General features: G+C 40.3%; 2 protein-coding genes across 3 annotated transcripts in view; both read right to left on the bottom strand.

Annotated features, from left to right (window-relative positions):
• The window catches only part of TAL2 (TAL bHLH transcription factor 2), a 29738-nt gene extending 15202 nt beyond the window's left edge, over positions 1-14536 (bottom strand). Inside the window, exon 1 of the mRNA XM_021927302.2 lies at positions 14453-14536. The gene's annotated coding sequence lies outside the window, so the exon portion shown is untranslated. The remainder of the gene's footprint in view (positions 1-14452) is intronic.
• Positions 14254-14859, bottom strand: part of FKTN (fukutin) — a 64729-nt gene continuing 64123 nt past the window's right edge. The window contains exon 12 of one of the 2 annotated variants that reach the window (XM_031654377.1): positions 14254-14550. In XM_031654377.1, coding sequence (XP_031510237.1) covers positions 14340-14550 — 211 coding nt within the window. In that variant the 3' untranslated portion in view covers positions 14254-14339. The remainder of the gene's footprint in view (positions 14551-14859) is intronic. The other variant, XM_031654376.1, reaches the window with a different exon arrangement.

Here is a 14859-nt window from a genome sequence, read left to right as displayed (position 1 = left end):
TCATCTCATGGGTTATTGTGAAGATTCAGTGAGCTAATGTATGAAAAGTGAGTGCTTTGGAGTAAATACTAAAAAGTGGTGCTAACAGTCATCTAATGAAACCAAAGGTACTCAATACATAGATTTCATTTTATATTTACTACCAAAAAAATTCTATCTGAAAGCTAGATGGCGAATCTAAACACATACCTCTAATTTCTGCCAAAGGGTACTTTCCGTTTTTTTCTTTCCTCTGCCCAATCCAGCATTCTGGCTCCCAGCTCTCTCCTTCAAGTTACTTAGTTTCTGTGCTGCTAAGAAGCTTTTATTTTTTTCTAATATTTGAAACAGAGCCCAGGACTGGATGACGGAGAAGCCAGAGGGGAAAGAAAAACTTCTGTGGAGCATCAGGCCTTTCTCTTACATTTAACTTCCATTCTCCAGCACCCCAGACCCAGGACCCCTTGGTAACACCCACACACCCACATTTCATCTCCAAGACACCTGGCGTTAAAGCCGTGAGGGTATTTCTGTCCAGAGCAAATGTTGACTATTGCAGCATAAAGCGGCGCACACAACTACTTCAAGTGAGCTTCCCATAGTTACCAATTAGAGGGACACACAGCCTTTGGGTGTGCCCAGCTGCCGACCTCTCAAGACCAGGCTGGCTTGGCCTTGACTCCGCAGGCCTGGAGCTGTGTTTCTATTTTCAGCCAATAAACCCAAACGCAGCGGGGAAAGCGAGGGGAGGTGTTGGGGTGGGCAGGACCAGGTACTGGAGGAGAGAAAGAGGTGGATGGAATTCCCCTTTCCTTCTTTAGTCTCTGGTCTTTGTGTAACGGACATGACTCATCAATGGGTCTCCTAGATGAGGATTTAGATGCTCTGTGGGCAGCAGATAAGAGTGCAGCCTACTTGCGGAAAGTAAATTCATGGAACACTCCCCATAAAGTCAATACTGTCAGGCTTATCAGCTGTCCTTATTTCCCACTCAGCTCCCTGGGGACCAGACTGGAAATAAAAGGCCGCAGCTCCAGGCGCTGAGAGCGAAGGTGCAGGGCTGAGCTGGGGAGGGGCCTCTGCCCCCTAGGCTGCTTTTCAGGCAAGTGGGGGAAATCTGCCAGGTCAAGCTGCCCAGAGCCCTCAGCTTCCCAGACTGACAAATCCCAAACCAAATACACACACCGGAGGATGAGGGAGGCATCCCCTTACTCCTTAAATCCAGCAGATGTTTCCAGGAGGCCCCACTGTGCTTAGGAAAATTAGAGGATGTCACCTCAAATGGAACCAACACAAAAACACACAGAGGAAACCTTAATTTCCCAGCACTGTTGTTACTTTTGCTTTTCATAACAGATACTTCTGCACTACCCAAGAGCACATGCATCTTTTTAGCTGGCGGGGATATGGTTTCTTTGCACATTGCCTGAACTAAATAGGTTACCAGCTGGGGTTTCAGAGCTGTTTCTGAGACTTACACTGTAGCTGATGCAGACTGATTTAACAAGATACAACCTGTGCCTGGCTCCTCTCCCACTCACTGTCCCTGTGCTCTCTGCTGGGATTATAGGCTTGCCCAGGCCTCATCAGCCAGCAGTCCCTGCCTGAGCTCTCTTACCCAGGCAGCAGAATCTGTCTGGGTGAAAATGAGGAAGAGTGAAGACAAGATGGCCTTGGCCTGGCCTTGTTTTTATTACGGTCCAGAAAGCCACTGGAGTCCCAAGTCTTCTCGTAGAGGTAAAGGTAAGGTAGAAGGTCAGTTGCTAGCACAAACTACTCTCCTAGTGCAACTAGAGCAATTACTTTTTACCCCTTGGAGCCCACAGTCTCCAGAGGTGAACAGACAATAGGGACATGAGGACTAAGTTAAGACCCAGAATTTAAAATCACCACTAAGCTTATCTCTCTTCCTGGCTTCTGTTCTCCCTAGCTTCCAGTTATGCTCTGTGGCATCACCACGTGAAAAGTCTATCCTGTCCTAGTTTCTAACTGAAGCAACAGGTATAGGAATGGCTCCAGCCTCTTTCCCACATCTCTCACATTGCCCGTATTGTGGTGCCCAGGTCTAGCACTGACCACTGGTCTCCACTACTCTGCTGTGTTCCAAAAATTGCCTTCGTGTCTTCCCCACAGCCTAGAATCTCACTGGCTCTTCTGGCCCAATTCATCAAACTGAGCTTTTGTCTTCGCTCTCAAAGGCCTATTCTAATTCCCTGGAACCCTGTGGATAAACAGAGGGTTTATTCACAGAATAAAGCCTACTCTGTGAATTTACTGACTATCCTCTTATTCAGAAATGTTTTCTTTCTTCATTTATTCGAATTTTCTGTTCTACAAGTCCTAAGACTCAGCTGAACCTCATCACCTGGTCCCTGTTCTCCTTCCTGGAGCTTTTTCTAGCCTTGGGTGCTCAGATGGCCATCTTCAAAGTCTAGGACTTTTGTCTCCTTGCCTAAGCCTGGTCCTTGAGACTCAATTCCATTAAGCGTTATGTTTTAACCCCACATACTCTTGTCCTATCACACTCCCTTTCTGTGGCTTGCAGTTCTGCTCTTGAGCTCCACTTCCCAGACGGTCTCCAAACTGTCCCCTGGTCACTTGGCCTCAAGCGCTTCCTGACCCTGGACGCCTCGTGCCCATGTCTAGCACTGACTGCGAATTCCTAGAAGTGACCTTACTTAAACCATCTAGGGTCCTATGCCCATCTGGCTAAGTTGCTATCCTCTGTCCCTGCAACTATCCGAGTTCTAGGGTCTCCAGGGTCAGTCTCAGTGAATCTGAATTCTCCTAAATCCCTGCTCTGTCCTTGAAGGGGTTTCCTGAATGTTTGTTGAACTTCACCCTTAGGACAGATCTGGTGAGCAGTAACCAGGTCAGAAGTGTTTATTGAAGGCACGATGCTCCTATCCAAAACTTTTCTCTCTCATATCCAAACTTCATAGCAGAATATTCAGTCCCCTCATTCCTTGCCCACTTTTGCAGTTTTTTTTTGTTTTTGTTTTTTTGTTGTTGTTGTTGTTGTTTTTTAGTAGAGATGGGGTTTCACCGTGTTAGCCAGGATGGTCTCGATCTCCTGACCTCGTGATCTGCCCATCTCGGCCTCACAAAGTGCTGGGATTACAGGCTTGAGCCACCACGCCCGGCCTCCAGTTGTTTTTTTTTCACTGTTTATCCATATGGCAGATGGTCTTATTCACTGTCCCATAAAGTCTATTCTGTGAATTTACTGACTCCTCTTATTCAGAAATGTTTTTTCTTCATTTATTCAAATTTTCTGTTCTACAAGTCCTAAGACTCAGCTGAACCTCATTACCCAGACCCTGTCCTCCTTCCTGGAGCTTTTTTCTAGCCTTGTGTGCTTAGATGGCCATCTGCAAAGTCTAGGACTTTTGTCTCCTTGCCTAAGCCTGGTCCTTGAGACTCAATTCCTTTAAGTGTTATGTTTTAACCCTACATACTCTCTCCCCAAAGAACAGGCCTTGTACCTGTGCTCTTGAGGCCAGGGTCGCTTCTGATCAACGGTGGTCAGCATAGGGCCTCTACCCAGGAGGGATCTGAAATACCAGTCTTACAGAAAAATTGTTACATAGGATTATCAGGAAAATACAAGCTTATAGGATTTACGCCAAAGGCAGATGTAAAACCATGTGAACATAATATTAACAATAGTTATCATTCACTGAGCATCTACCATGTACTGAGCAGTGTGCCAGATACTGCAGATTTCTTACAGTTCTTTTAATAACCTTGAAAGGTAGGTATTAATTTAGCCCCATTAGTTGAAAAAAAATTCAGAAATCAGAAGTTGAATAGCTAGCCCAAGATCACAAAACTAGGCTGTGGAGGACTCTGGATTCCAGTCTACAAATCCAAAATCCTTGCTGATCCCATAGAATCCTCTAGATCTGCAATGTCCAATATGCTAGCTACTGGTTTTAAACTAAAATTAAAGTAAACATTTAGTTATTCAGTTACACTTGCCACATTTCAAATACTCAGTAGTCACATGTGGCTAGTGGCTACAGATAAATCATTTGCAGCACCACAGAATGCTTTAGATAATTCTCTGTCTTCCACTAAGACATGGGGAAAAAGATGGCTCCTAACAAATTACAAGTGAGATGATAAGAGAAGACATAATCCTAAAAGGAGAGCTTTTCCCTTGTTTATGAGGTCACATGCCAGAAATTTTTTTCTGCTAAGCTGGATCTGGCTGGATTAGAGGGTTGGCCAGTCTGGGCTCCAAAACAAACTCTTCCACACTTCAACTATGAGACCGTCATCTTCTAAGACATCTGAAAGACATTTGGTGGTATAACATTTTCAGAACATTGGCCACTCAATTACCTTTCTTGTAAAATTCACTAGAAAACATCCTCCAAATTATTAAGATTAACGGAAGAAAAAATTTGAATTTAGAAGTTTTAGGTTGTAAAAGCCCTACTGATAAAGTTGCAGAGAACTATGAACAATAGTACCAGCTGTTAAAGGGCTTTACTGATAAAGCTAATTAAAGAAAACTCAAAGAACACAAAGGAATAATAAAGAGAAAATAAATCATAAAAAGAGGGTTACTAAAATGACAAAGTAAATCAACAAAGAATTGGAGGAAAGTCAAAAACAAAAACCTAAAAACCTGTCTTCCAAAAATTGAGACAAGGTTACTCCTTTTTATTATGAAGAGTGTTACCTATTACGAATGTTTGTAAAATGTTTAAGGACACTCTTTAGTAAAATCACAGTGAAAACAATGGTGCGCAGTACACGTTAAAAAAGAAAATCATAAAAGAAACAACTAGCAGATTTGGTGTTATCATTATTTTTAATTTTAGCCATTCTAAGAGGTATGCAATGATATCTCATGTGGTTGTAATTTGCATTTCCCTGGCTAATGATGTTGAACATCTTTTTCATGTGCTTCTTAGCCATCTGTATATCCTCTTCAATGAAATGTCTGTTTATGTCTTTGCCCATTTTCTAATTGAATTTTTCAAAAAACTGCTGAGTGTTCAGGTTCTTTATATATTCCAGGTACTAGTCCTTTGTCAGATACATAGTTTGCAAATATTTTTCTCCTAGTCTGTAGCTTGACTTTTCAGCTCTCACATGTGGGCTTTTGCAGAGCAGCAATTTTTAATTTTGATGAAGTCCAATTTATCAATTTTTCTTTTATAGATGTGTTTTTGGTGTCAAGTCGAAGAAAGAATGCTTTGCATAACCCTAGATCATGAAGATTTTCTCCTATTTTTTTTCCCCAAAATGGTTTACAGTTTTATATTTTACACTTAAGCATGTGATCCATCTTAAGTACATTTTTGTACAAAGTGTGAGGTTTATTCAAGTTGAGTTTGTTTTTTGCCTATTGTCCAATTGCCAATGTCCAATTGCTCTAACACCATTTGTTGAAAGGTCTATCTTGGCTGGGTGTGGTGGCTCATGCAATCTCAGCACTTTGGGAGACCAAGGTGGAGGATAGCTTGGGGCCAGGAGTTTGAGAGCAGCCTAGGCAACATGAGACTCCATGTCAACAAAAAATAATAAAATAATAGCTGGGTGTGGTGGCATGCACCTGTAGTCCTAGCTACTTGAGAGGCTGAAGCGGGAGGATTGGTTGAGCCCAAGGAGCTCGAGGTTACACTGAACAATGATTGTGCCACAGCACTCCAGCCTGGGTGACACAGTGAGACCCTGTCTATAAGAGGGAAAAAAAAAACCAGACTGTCTTTCCTCCACTGAATTGCTTTTGCACTTTTGTAAAAAATCAGTTGGACATATTCATATGGGTCAATTTCTGGTTTATTTTGTTTCACTGATCTATGTGCATATCCTTTTACCAAAACATACTGTCTTTGACTACTGCATTAGATTGCTAGGGCTGCCATAACAAAGTACCACAGCTGAGTGGTTTCAACAGTAGAAATCTATTTTCTCACAGTTCAGGAAACTAGAAGTCCAAGGCTAAGGTGCTGGCAGGGCTGGTTTCTTCTGAAGGATCCTCTCCTTGGCTTGTAGGTGACCATCTTCTCTCTATGTCTCTACATGGTCCTCCTTCTGTGCCTCTCCTTGTCCTAAGCTCTTCTAAGGACTCCTCTAGTCACCAGTGAATTGGGAATCACCCATATGACCTCATTTTACCCTAATTAGCTGTTTAAAGGCTCTATCTCCCAACACAGTCACATTCTGAAATACTGGGGTCAGGACTTAAACATAAGAATTTTGAGGGATATAAGGTAACACAATTCAGCCCATAACAATTACTATAGCTATATAATAAACCTTAATATTGGGTAGAGTGATCCTTCTCACTTTCAGTATAAGAGGCTGGTTTTAAGTAATAATACAAAAAAAATTTTTTTTTTAGATCAACAGTTAAGTAGAATTGGCAGAGTGAGTAGTCACTGGATTTCAAGTCAGAAAACAAGGATTTAAGATCTGTGTTACCTCTAAATTGCAGCTTCCTCATCTGCAAAACAAGGGGTGATAACATCTACCTTATAAGATCAGATGCGGTATCTATTAAAGTGCAAGAACGAACTTAGGTCTTCTGATGCCAAATCTTTCTGCTACTTTTTCCTTATAAAGATTACTTGAGATATTCTAGAGAAATAAACTTATCACATACATTGTAAAATAAGTTCGTCTATGTCTACTAAAAACCTTGCTGAGATTTTGATAGGAATTGCATTAAACCTATTGATCAAGTTGAGTAGAACTGACATCTTTACTGTGTTGTTTTCCAATCCATGAACATGGTATGCATCTCCATTTATTTAGGTCTTTGATTTCATGAGTTTTTTTTTTTTTTTTTTTTTTTTTTCTGAGACAGAGTCTCGCTCTGTCACCCAGGCTGGAGTGCAGTGGCACAATCTTGGCTCACTGCAAGCTCTGCCTCCCGGTTTCATGCCATTCTCCTGCCTCAGCCTCCCGAGTAACTGGGACTACAGGCGCCCACACCACACCTGGCTAATTTTTTGTATTTTTAGTTGAGACGGGGTTTCACTGTGTTAGCCAGGATAGTCTGGATCTCCTGACCTTGTGATCCGCCTGCCTTGGCCTCCAAAAGTACTGGGATTACAGGCGTGAGCCACCACGCCTGGCCTCATCAGCATTTTTAACATACAAATCTTGTATACAATTTGTTACTTTTATACCTAAATACTTCATTTTCTTCGTGGTGACTTTAAATAGTACTGTGTTTTTGGTTTCATGTTTGCTGTTAGAATATAGAAATGCAATTGATTTGGGGGTATTGGTCTTGATCTTGTATACTGTGACTGTACTAAAACTCACTTACTAGCTCCAGGTGTTTGCTTGTTTTAAAATACATTCCTTGGTATTATCTATGTAAACAATCATGTCATCTGCAAATAAAAAGTTTTTAAAAATTTCTTTCTTTCCAATCTGCATGTCTTTTATTTATTCTCTTTTTTCTTTTTTTGCCTTATTGCAGTGACTAGCACTTCTAGTATTAGGCTGAATAAGAGTGGTGAAAGCAGACATCCTTGCCTTGTTCCTAATCTTAGAGGAAAAACATTCAGTTGTTTGCTATTAAGATATATAGGTTTTTGGTTTTTCTGGGTTTTTTAGATGTTCTTCATCAAATTGAGGTAATTCTCTTCTATTTTTAACTACTGAGTTTTTCTCATGAATGAGGGTTAGATTTTGTCAGACTCTTTTTGTGTCTATTGATATGATTTTCTTTACTTTGTTGATATGGTGCATTACATTGACTGTTTTAAGGCTGAACTAGCCATGTACACCTGAAATGAATCCTACTGGTCATGGCACTGTTGGATTCAAACTAGAACTTCTTACTCCATGTCCTGTGTTATTTCCACTCCACTACAGTTACTTTTAACAATTTTGACATCAGCTGAAATCCTATAAAAGATCTTTCTAGTTCTTTCTCTCTGAAGTATGTTATGATTCCCCATAGTGGCTGTTTCCTCTTACTACGACAAGCTAATAAACCTAACTTTGTTTGATTACAGGTGTGTTCCTGGTGGTCTTTGGCTGACAGGTTTTATCTCTGAGAACTTTTGGATACCCAGGTATATGTGTGCAGACTACTAGGGTCCCCAGAGTTGAATTTCAGAAATACTGTACTGGTGGCAGGATTACTATTTTACCAGATTGTTTATGAATGTTAGTGTCTGTTATTTCTACTGCAAGTCTCAAAAATAAATACAAGATATCCCAAGAGATTAGAAAAATTTTATTCATCATCCCAAACTGGATTATATATTACAAATTCTGATGAAAATAATATTAAAGGTATTTTCAAGTAGTACCACAAACTATCTGTACCTGAAGATAAAATCAAATAGTCAACTGGTAAGTACACATTGAATCTACTCATCTTTAAAATATCACTTTGTTTAGAAATTCATATATATGTTTTTGTAGTTATGAAGTGGGAGGGACACACAAATAGCTACATAAGATTTTCATTTAACAAACATATGAACTATTCCCCATGTTTTGAATGAATCATCAGAAGGCTGTAAAATCCTGTTATTTTTTTCAAAGGTACATGAAATCATATTTCATTTCTAATAGCAAAAATACAGTACTTCTAGTTTTCCTCATACTCTCTTTCAACCCTACTGTGAGAGCTGCTTATAATTATATAGCAGCTTGTTAATGGGTTCCTACATAATCTCTGTATTAGGTTGGGTTAGAAGGTGCCACGGGGCATTCTAGGGTAGAAGTTTTGATAGTACAGAAGCAGAAGCAGAGATTTCTTTCTTTCCTTTTTTATTTTTTTTTTTCCTTTTTTGAGACAGAGTCTCGCTCTATCACCCCAGGCTGCAGCACAATGGTGCGATCTTGGCTCACTGCAGACTCTGCCTCCTGGGTTCAAGTGATTCTCCTGCCTCGGCCTCCCGAGTAGCTGGGACTATAGGCGCGTGCCACCATGCCTAGCTAAGTTTTTTGTATTTTTAAAGGAGACCGGGTTTTGCTATGTTGGCCAGGCTGGTCTCGAACTCCTGGCCTTAAGTGATCCACCCGCCTTGGCCTCTCAAACTGCTGGTATTACAGATGTGAGACACTGCACCCAACAGAAGCAGGGATTTCTTGTTAGAAAATTTATACTTGCCTCCTTTAAGCACAGGACCTATACAAAAGGTATCACCATTGAATTAGTTTGTTTCACTTATAAACTATAATTAGGATTTCAGTCTGATGTGAAGCAGCTTAAAATGGCATCATGCACCCTGCTGCTTCTTGCCTAGTTGAGAAAGAGACACAAATTTGGGGGCAGAAAGTAGAAATGAGTATTTTCAATTCTCCTTTATTAACAATGACACAGGCATTCACCAGCATAGACAATTGAATGAAACTAAGTATTCCAGATTTCTTCCCTTTCCAAATCATGGCTTATATCTAATTTCACTAACAAGGAGGTAAAGATTTACATCTAGGAAAGGCTAGAATATTGAAAAAGAAGTCCAGGGGAGAGTAGGCACCAAATCTAGGAAAGTACAGTGAACTGCTTGGGACCAGCAAACTAGGCAGCATATGGGATAAGATTAGGAGACAAATGCTTAACCAAGAAAATGAAAATACAAGTTCAATTGAGAGAAGGAGGCAAACTGGTAATGTCTCTGAATTCATAAACCATACAATTTAATTTTTAATGACTTGATAGCATTTTTTTTTTCTTAAGCAAATTCAGTCTTGGAACCTTTTGAGTAAAGCAATGTGTTCTGACCCACGGTTTCTATAATTCCATTTGAAGATTAGAAAAGAAACATGGAAGTAGAAAAACTGCACATTTCTTGAGTACTTACTTAATCCTAGGCCTGAGGCTAAGAACTGTATACTTCATTTAATCCCCCTAAAAACCCTTAAAAGTATGTATCATTTCCCCAGCTCACTAATGTGGAAGTTGAGACTGAAAGGGCCCCCACCATAAATCCCACATGATTAAGCTGAAATTCAAATTCAAGCCTCACTCAAAAGCTTGTGGTCTTTTTATGGCAACACATTGCCTTCCCTAAGTGAGATGTTGTAGGTGATCTAGCCCAGGTCTTAATGATGGTGTATGACAAGGAGGAAAGAGGGATAACTGCTGGGATTTTTCTTGAGAAAGTCTCTTGACTGGTTGGTAACTGAAGTTTTTCCATGCACTGAAGTTTTTCCATGCATTAAAGCTGTTACAACTAATAATTACCTGTTAGAAGGCAGGAATGTGGCACTTTCTCTCACTAGGTTTTGAGGGAATATTTCTCCTAAGGATTTATAACATTTAGGATTTAAAAAACTGTTCACTTTCCAGAAGGTGAAACCAGGGGGAAACAGAAAAATGTGTAGCCATAAGTTTGGGTGAGATTTTAGACTGAAGTGTGGAAGCTCATTCCAAATGTGTTTTCCAGATTTAGCTCTGGTACCCCGTGTATAAATTCCTGCTTACCTATGTAATATCCTGCCTATCTGTGTGCCATCTGAAGTACTGTAGTTGTGTCAGAATAAAAACAATGGTTTGACGTCACAAATTTAAAAAAGAATGAGTATTATCTATTCTTAACTACTTGCATTTATCAGAGAGTATCAATATAAATAATTAAAAGTAGTTTATACTAAAAATGAGATACTCTAGTCTCCTTTCCAGCCAAGCAGATTTAAAAAATCCCGAAAACTGCAAAGTACTCCAGTTATATATGTTATTCTTTTTTGTGAATGAGACCACTACTACCAGGTAAAGGTCCCTTAGGAAGGAAAGGGCCTCATGAAAGGTCACTGTAGGAAGGGGAGAGACTCTTCAAATACAGGCATTTAGCAGGTTGGTGCTGATGCTTCCTTTGGGAAACAGAATGGTAAAGTGGCAATCGGATGCATCTTGAGCTTAGAGAATTAGGTACCAAAGGCTGATGTCTCCAGATGTGAACTATCTTATTGTCTGGAGAGAAGGCATTTTCCAGATAAAGGTATGAAGGTTGCCTAAGAATTCTGAACAAGAAAATACTTCCCCTTGACCTCTCTGTTGCCTTAGGTTCTCAATCTGAACAAAAAGATACTAAGTGGCAGAAATACCCTAAGACTTGGACTCAATGAAGCACTGGATGGCTTCTCTGTTAAGCATCTCAAGCACTGTTAAAGATACTGTGTTGTGATGCAAAACAGACATTGGACTAGAAGTCATGGCAGTCTTGGGTTTTAGCCTCAGCTGTTCTTGTTTAGATCATTCCTTTCTGCCATTATTTATTTAGTTATAAAGTAAGAGGGTTTAAAATGAATATTACATATGGTCTCTTTCAAGATTCAAAAGCAGAATTACTTTCACTTAAGTTTTAACTTGTTTTGTGGGGATACTGGCAAACATTCTGTCAGCTAGTGGTCATATTTCAGGTTTTGCAGCTAGGGAATCAAAGAAATCAGATGTCCCACCAAGCAGCTACTCTTAGGGATGCTCAATTTTAGGAACTATGGTTTTATTCCAGGGGCCAGATATCAGTAGCTGCAGCAGAGGAGAGAAGGAAAAGTGCTCCCTGCTTAGAGAGGGACTGGGTGACTACCTGGTTGTCCTGGTTGTCAATTAAGAGGAATCTTGCCTCTCAGGATGTCTCTGGAGACATCTATGAGTGCCTAACTACCAACAAGTTGTCAGCTTCCCCAGGTAAGCCAGGTAAACTAAACCTGAAAGTGGTCAGATTAGGAGAATGACTGCTGGAATACTCAAGTGAGGAAAGAAAAGTGATCCAATGAGCTACTGAAGATGGACATACTTAACCCAAGGTCTCTGGACACTCAGCAGAATCCAACTGTTAAAAAACATAAGATGAAGTATGGATGAATCAGAATCAGAGGTACGTCTGGCCTTCACATTCTAGGGGAAGGCTTTTGTTACCCGAAGTTAGGGCAGAATCCATGAGCTGAAGCCTGTGAAACCAGAAGACAAGTATTTGAGCAGCCAGCGGTCTATGTAGGGAAGAATATAGACCCTGTGTCAATGGGGCCAAGATGTCTTAGATTTCAGACACTCTAAGACTTTGTACTCCAGGAAAGGATAAAACATTAATCTGTAAACGGATGGGTAAGATCTCCTGGCAAAGAACGGGAGTCCCAATTTGAAATGGGCAGAAATGTGTAGTGTATGCATTTCCAGATACTGAGCACAAGCAAATGGTTCTCATCAAGTAGGGTGGATTTTGCCCAAAAATACTGTTATTATTTGTTATATTATGTTTGAGCATGAAAAATGAATGTAGGATCAGCTATTTAGAATTTGGGAATGTACTCTATAGGCTGATTTTCCAGCAAAGAGAAAACATGATGATGATGATGATGATGATGATGATGATGAACCATTTTGGGACGAGTCTGCTGATAATCTTAAAGGTCCCCAGAAACCTGCTCATGTTATTTAAGAAAAACCCAATAATTCTGCACTGAGAATGCAACTTAAGTCAGGAAGACTGTTGGTTATCATTTATCAAAGAAAGTTTTCATGTTGCTTTAAAAATTTGGAATGGGGTGGTTGTAAGTTACTTTCCCTAATTTGTTTTTGGGAAAGTCTATCAGCCCATTCCCTCAGATGTTCAGGTTTCCATTTTTGAGACTCCTATTGTTCTCTGGTTTCAGAGGAAAATCTGCCAAGCTCCAGGAAGTAGTCCTAAATAGCATAGGTAAGATACAAGATTCAGCTTCCTTTCCCAGACAAAGAGAAAAATAGCAGTGTTTATTGTGCCTACATTTTCCTTTACCTCTCACTTAGAATATATCATTCAAGTGACTGGTGAAGAGATGGGGTAAACAGCATCCCATCTGACTCAGACATCTTGAGGGGAAAAGGAAACTGAAGGGTTCCAGAGTGTGTGGTACTTGATAAAGTAGAAGTCTGAGTTCTTGCCCCATCGACATTCAACAGACTGAAAAACTAGGGATGAACACAAACTTTACAAATTCTATGACCTGAGGTAGGGTGAATAGTTGCCAAGTCCACCATTTAGCTTCCATTTTGGAGATCGATATATAGGAAGAGGAGAAGAAACAGGTAGGTTTACATGCCACTTAAATTGGTATATAGACCAAAAATTAATGAAGCTGTAATTGATGAATGAAGATAATAAAAAGTATGTTTTAAAAATTAGAGTACATTAAAACAATTATGTTAATATTTTATTGTCATTAAAATTGGGAGTGCAAGGATTATAAATTCAGAAAATATAAAATGTACATGAATTCCTCATATTTTTACCTAACAGAGTGACTGAGAACAAAATAAAAATGAGTTTTGTGAAATCATGGACTCTTTCAAAATCATGTCTAGTAGCATGGTCTCACTTGAATGATTTGTCAACAAGTGCCATCAGATGTCAGTGAAAATATTCTCACAATGGATCGAAATTTAAGCATTATACAAGCATAAACTTTCTTCTCACTTCAAATATGAAAGCAGTACAGGTATAGAAATTTACTTATCCTGACAAGTAATAAAAGCTCTGATATAAATTAGCTCTCACCTTCCCTAAAAGAGTAATGCCTTGTTCTCTAATTCAATTCCACATAAGATTAGTTGAAAAATGAACCTGATAATCATCTTTTCTTGATGCCACTCAAAGTCTGATCACTTGAATATTAACTCAGACTCCACAATCTTAAAAGTAGCACTAACATACCAGCTTAAACGCCCAGAACAGGAATGGGTTATTCTTTTTGACTAGTATATCCTTCCTTTGCTTTGCCTGGTGAGCTCATCCTCCAGTGCAAACATTACTTAACATTTTTAAAACCTTTACAGAACTTGAACTCTTCAAAGGGTAGGGGAGGGTTCCCTCAGAGGAAAAATTGAGTTGTTTACCAAAGGGAGGAATAAAAGAAGCAGGTATTTGTCTCATTCATCTAGGTTTCTCCACTGTAACCTAGCATTGTATGTGGCACATGAAAATTCCTCAGTGCTGGCCGGGCGCGGTGGCTCAAGCCTGTAATCCCAGCACTTTGGGAGGCCGAGACGGGCGGATCATGAGGTCAGGAGATCAAGACCATCCGGGCTAACACGGTGAAACCCTGTCTCTACTAAAAATACAAAAAATTAGCCGGGCGTGGTGGCGGGCGCCTGTAGTCCCAGCTACTCCGGAGGCTGAGGCAGGAGAATGGCGTAAACCGGGGCCGGGAGCTTTGCAGTGAGCGAGGTCCGGCCACAGCACTCCAGCCTGGGTGACGGCGAGACTCATCTCAAAAAGAAAAAGATTCCTCAGTGCTAAATGAAGAATTATATCAGATGGCTCTGGAGTTAGGACATACCATGTCTTCACACTTGTCCACTTTTTCTTTGGTTTCCCACCATTAAGTGATATCTTTTTAACAGTTATCTACCTTTTTTTCCAAGAGGAATTCTCCCATTTCAACCTATTATCTCAGTAACGGACAACCTCATCCCACTCAGAAATAGGCCAGATTCCATTGGGTTGCACATTGGGAGGAGAGCGCTTCCAGTCCCATGTCTTTACAGGAATCTTCCAGGTCTTACCATAGTTGGCTTCAATGTATTCGAGAGTTTCACAGGGCACATGGACCTTCATGTCTACAAACTCAGTCCAGCACAATGTAAACTTGGGAAACAGGTACCTGCAGCAAAACGGAGGGATTAGGCTTCAACAGTGGAAGGTCTAGCTAAGGAATCTAGCTGCTAGTGCATTATTGGCTGAAGGACAGTGCTTTCCCATTAAACAGCTTTGGGAATAGAGTGGCTATTCAATTGTTTTTGACTGTCCAGAATCCCTTTCCTCTTCTCCAATTTTCCTTCCTTGTTCCAAGTCCATAGGATTGAGGAGAGGCTGACCCTATCACTAAGCTCCAGAGATCGGTAAAAGACTCAGGCCAGTAAGTTAATGATTGAGGCACGGATGGGAACGTACCCAAGGCAGGCAATCAAAG

The sequence above is a fragment of the Papio anubis genome, chromosome 13 (assembly GCF_008728515.1).
Source record: "Papio anubis isolate 15944 chromosome 13, Panubis1.0, whole genome shotgun sequence".
NCBI lineage: Eukaryota > Metazoa > Chordata > Mammalia > Primates > Cercopithecidae > Papio > Papio anubis.
This window is presented reverse-complemented; position numbering and strand designations above follow the sequence as displayed.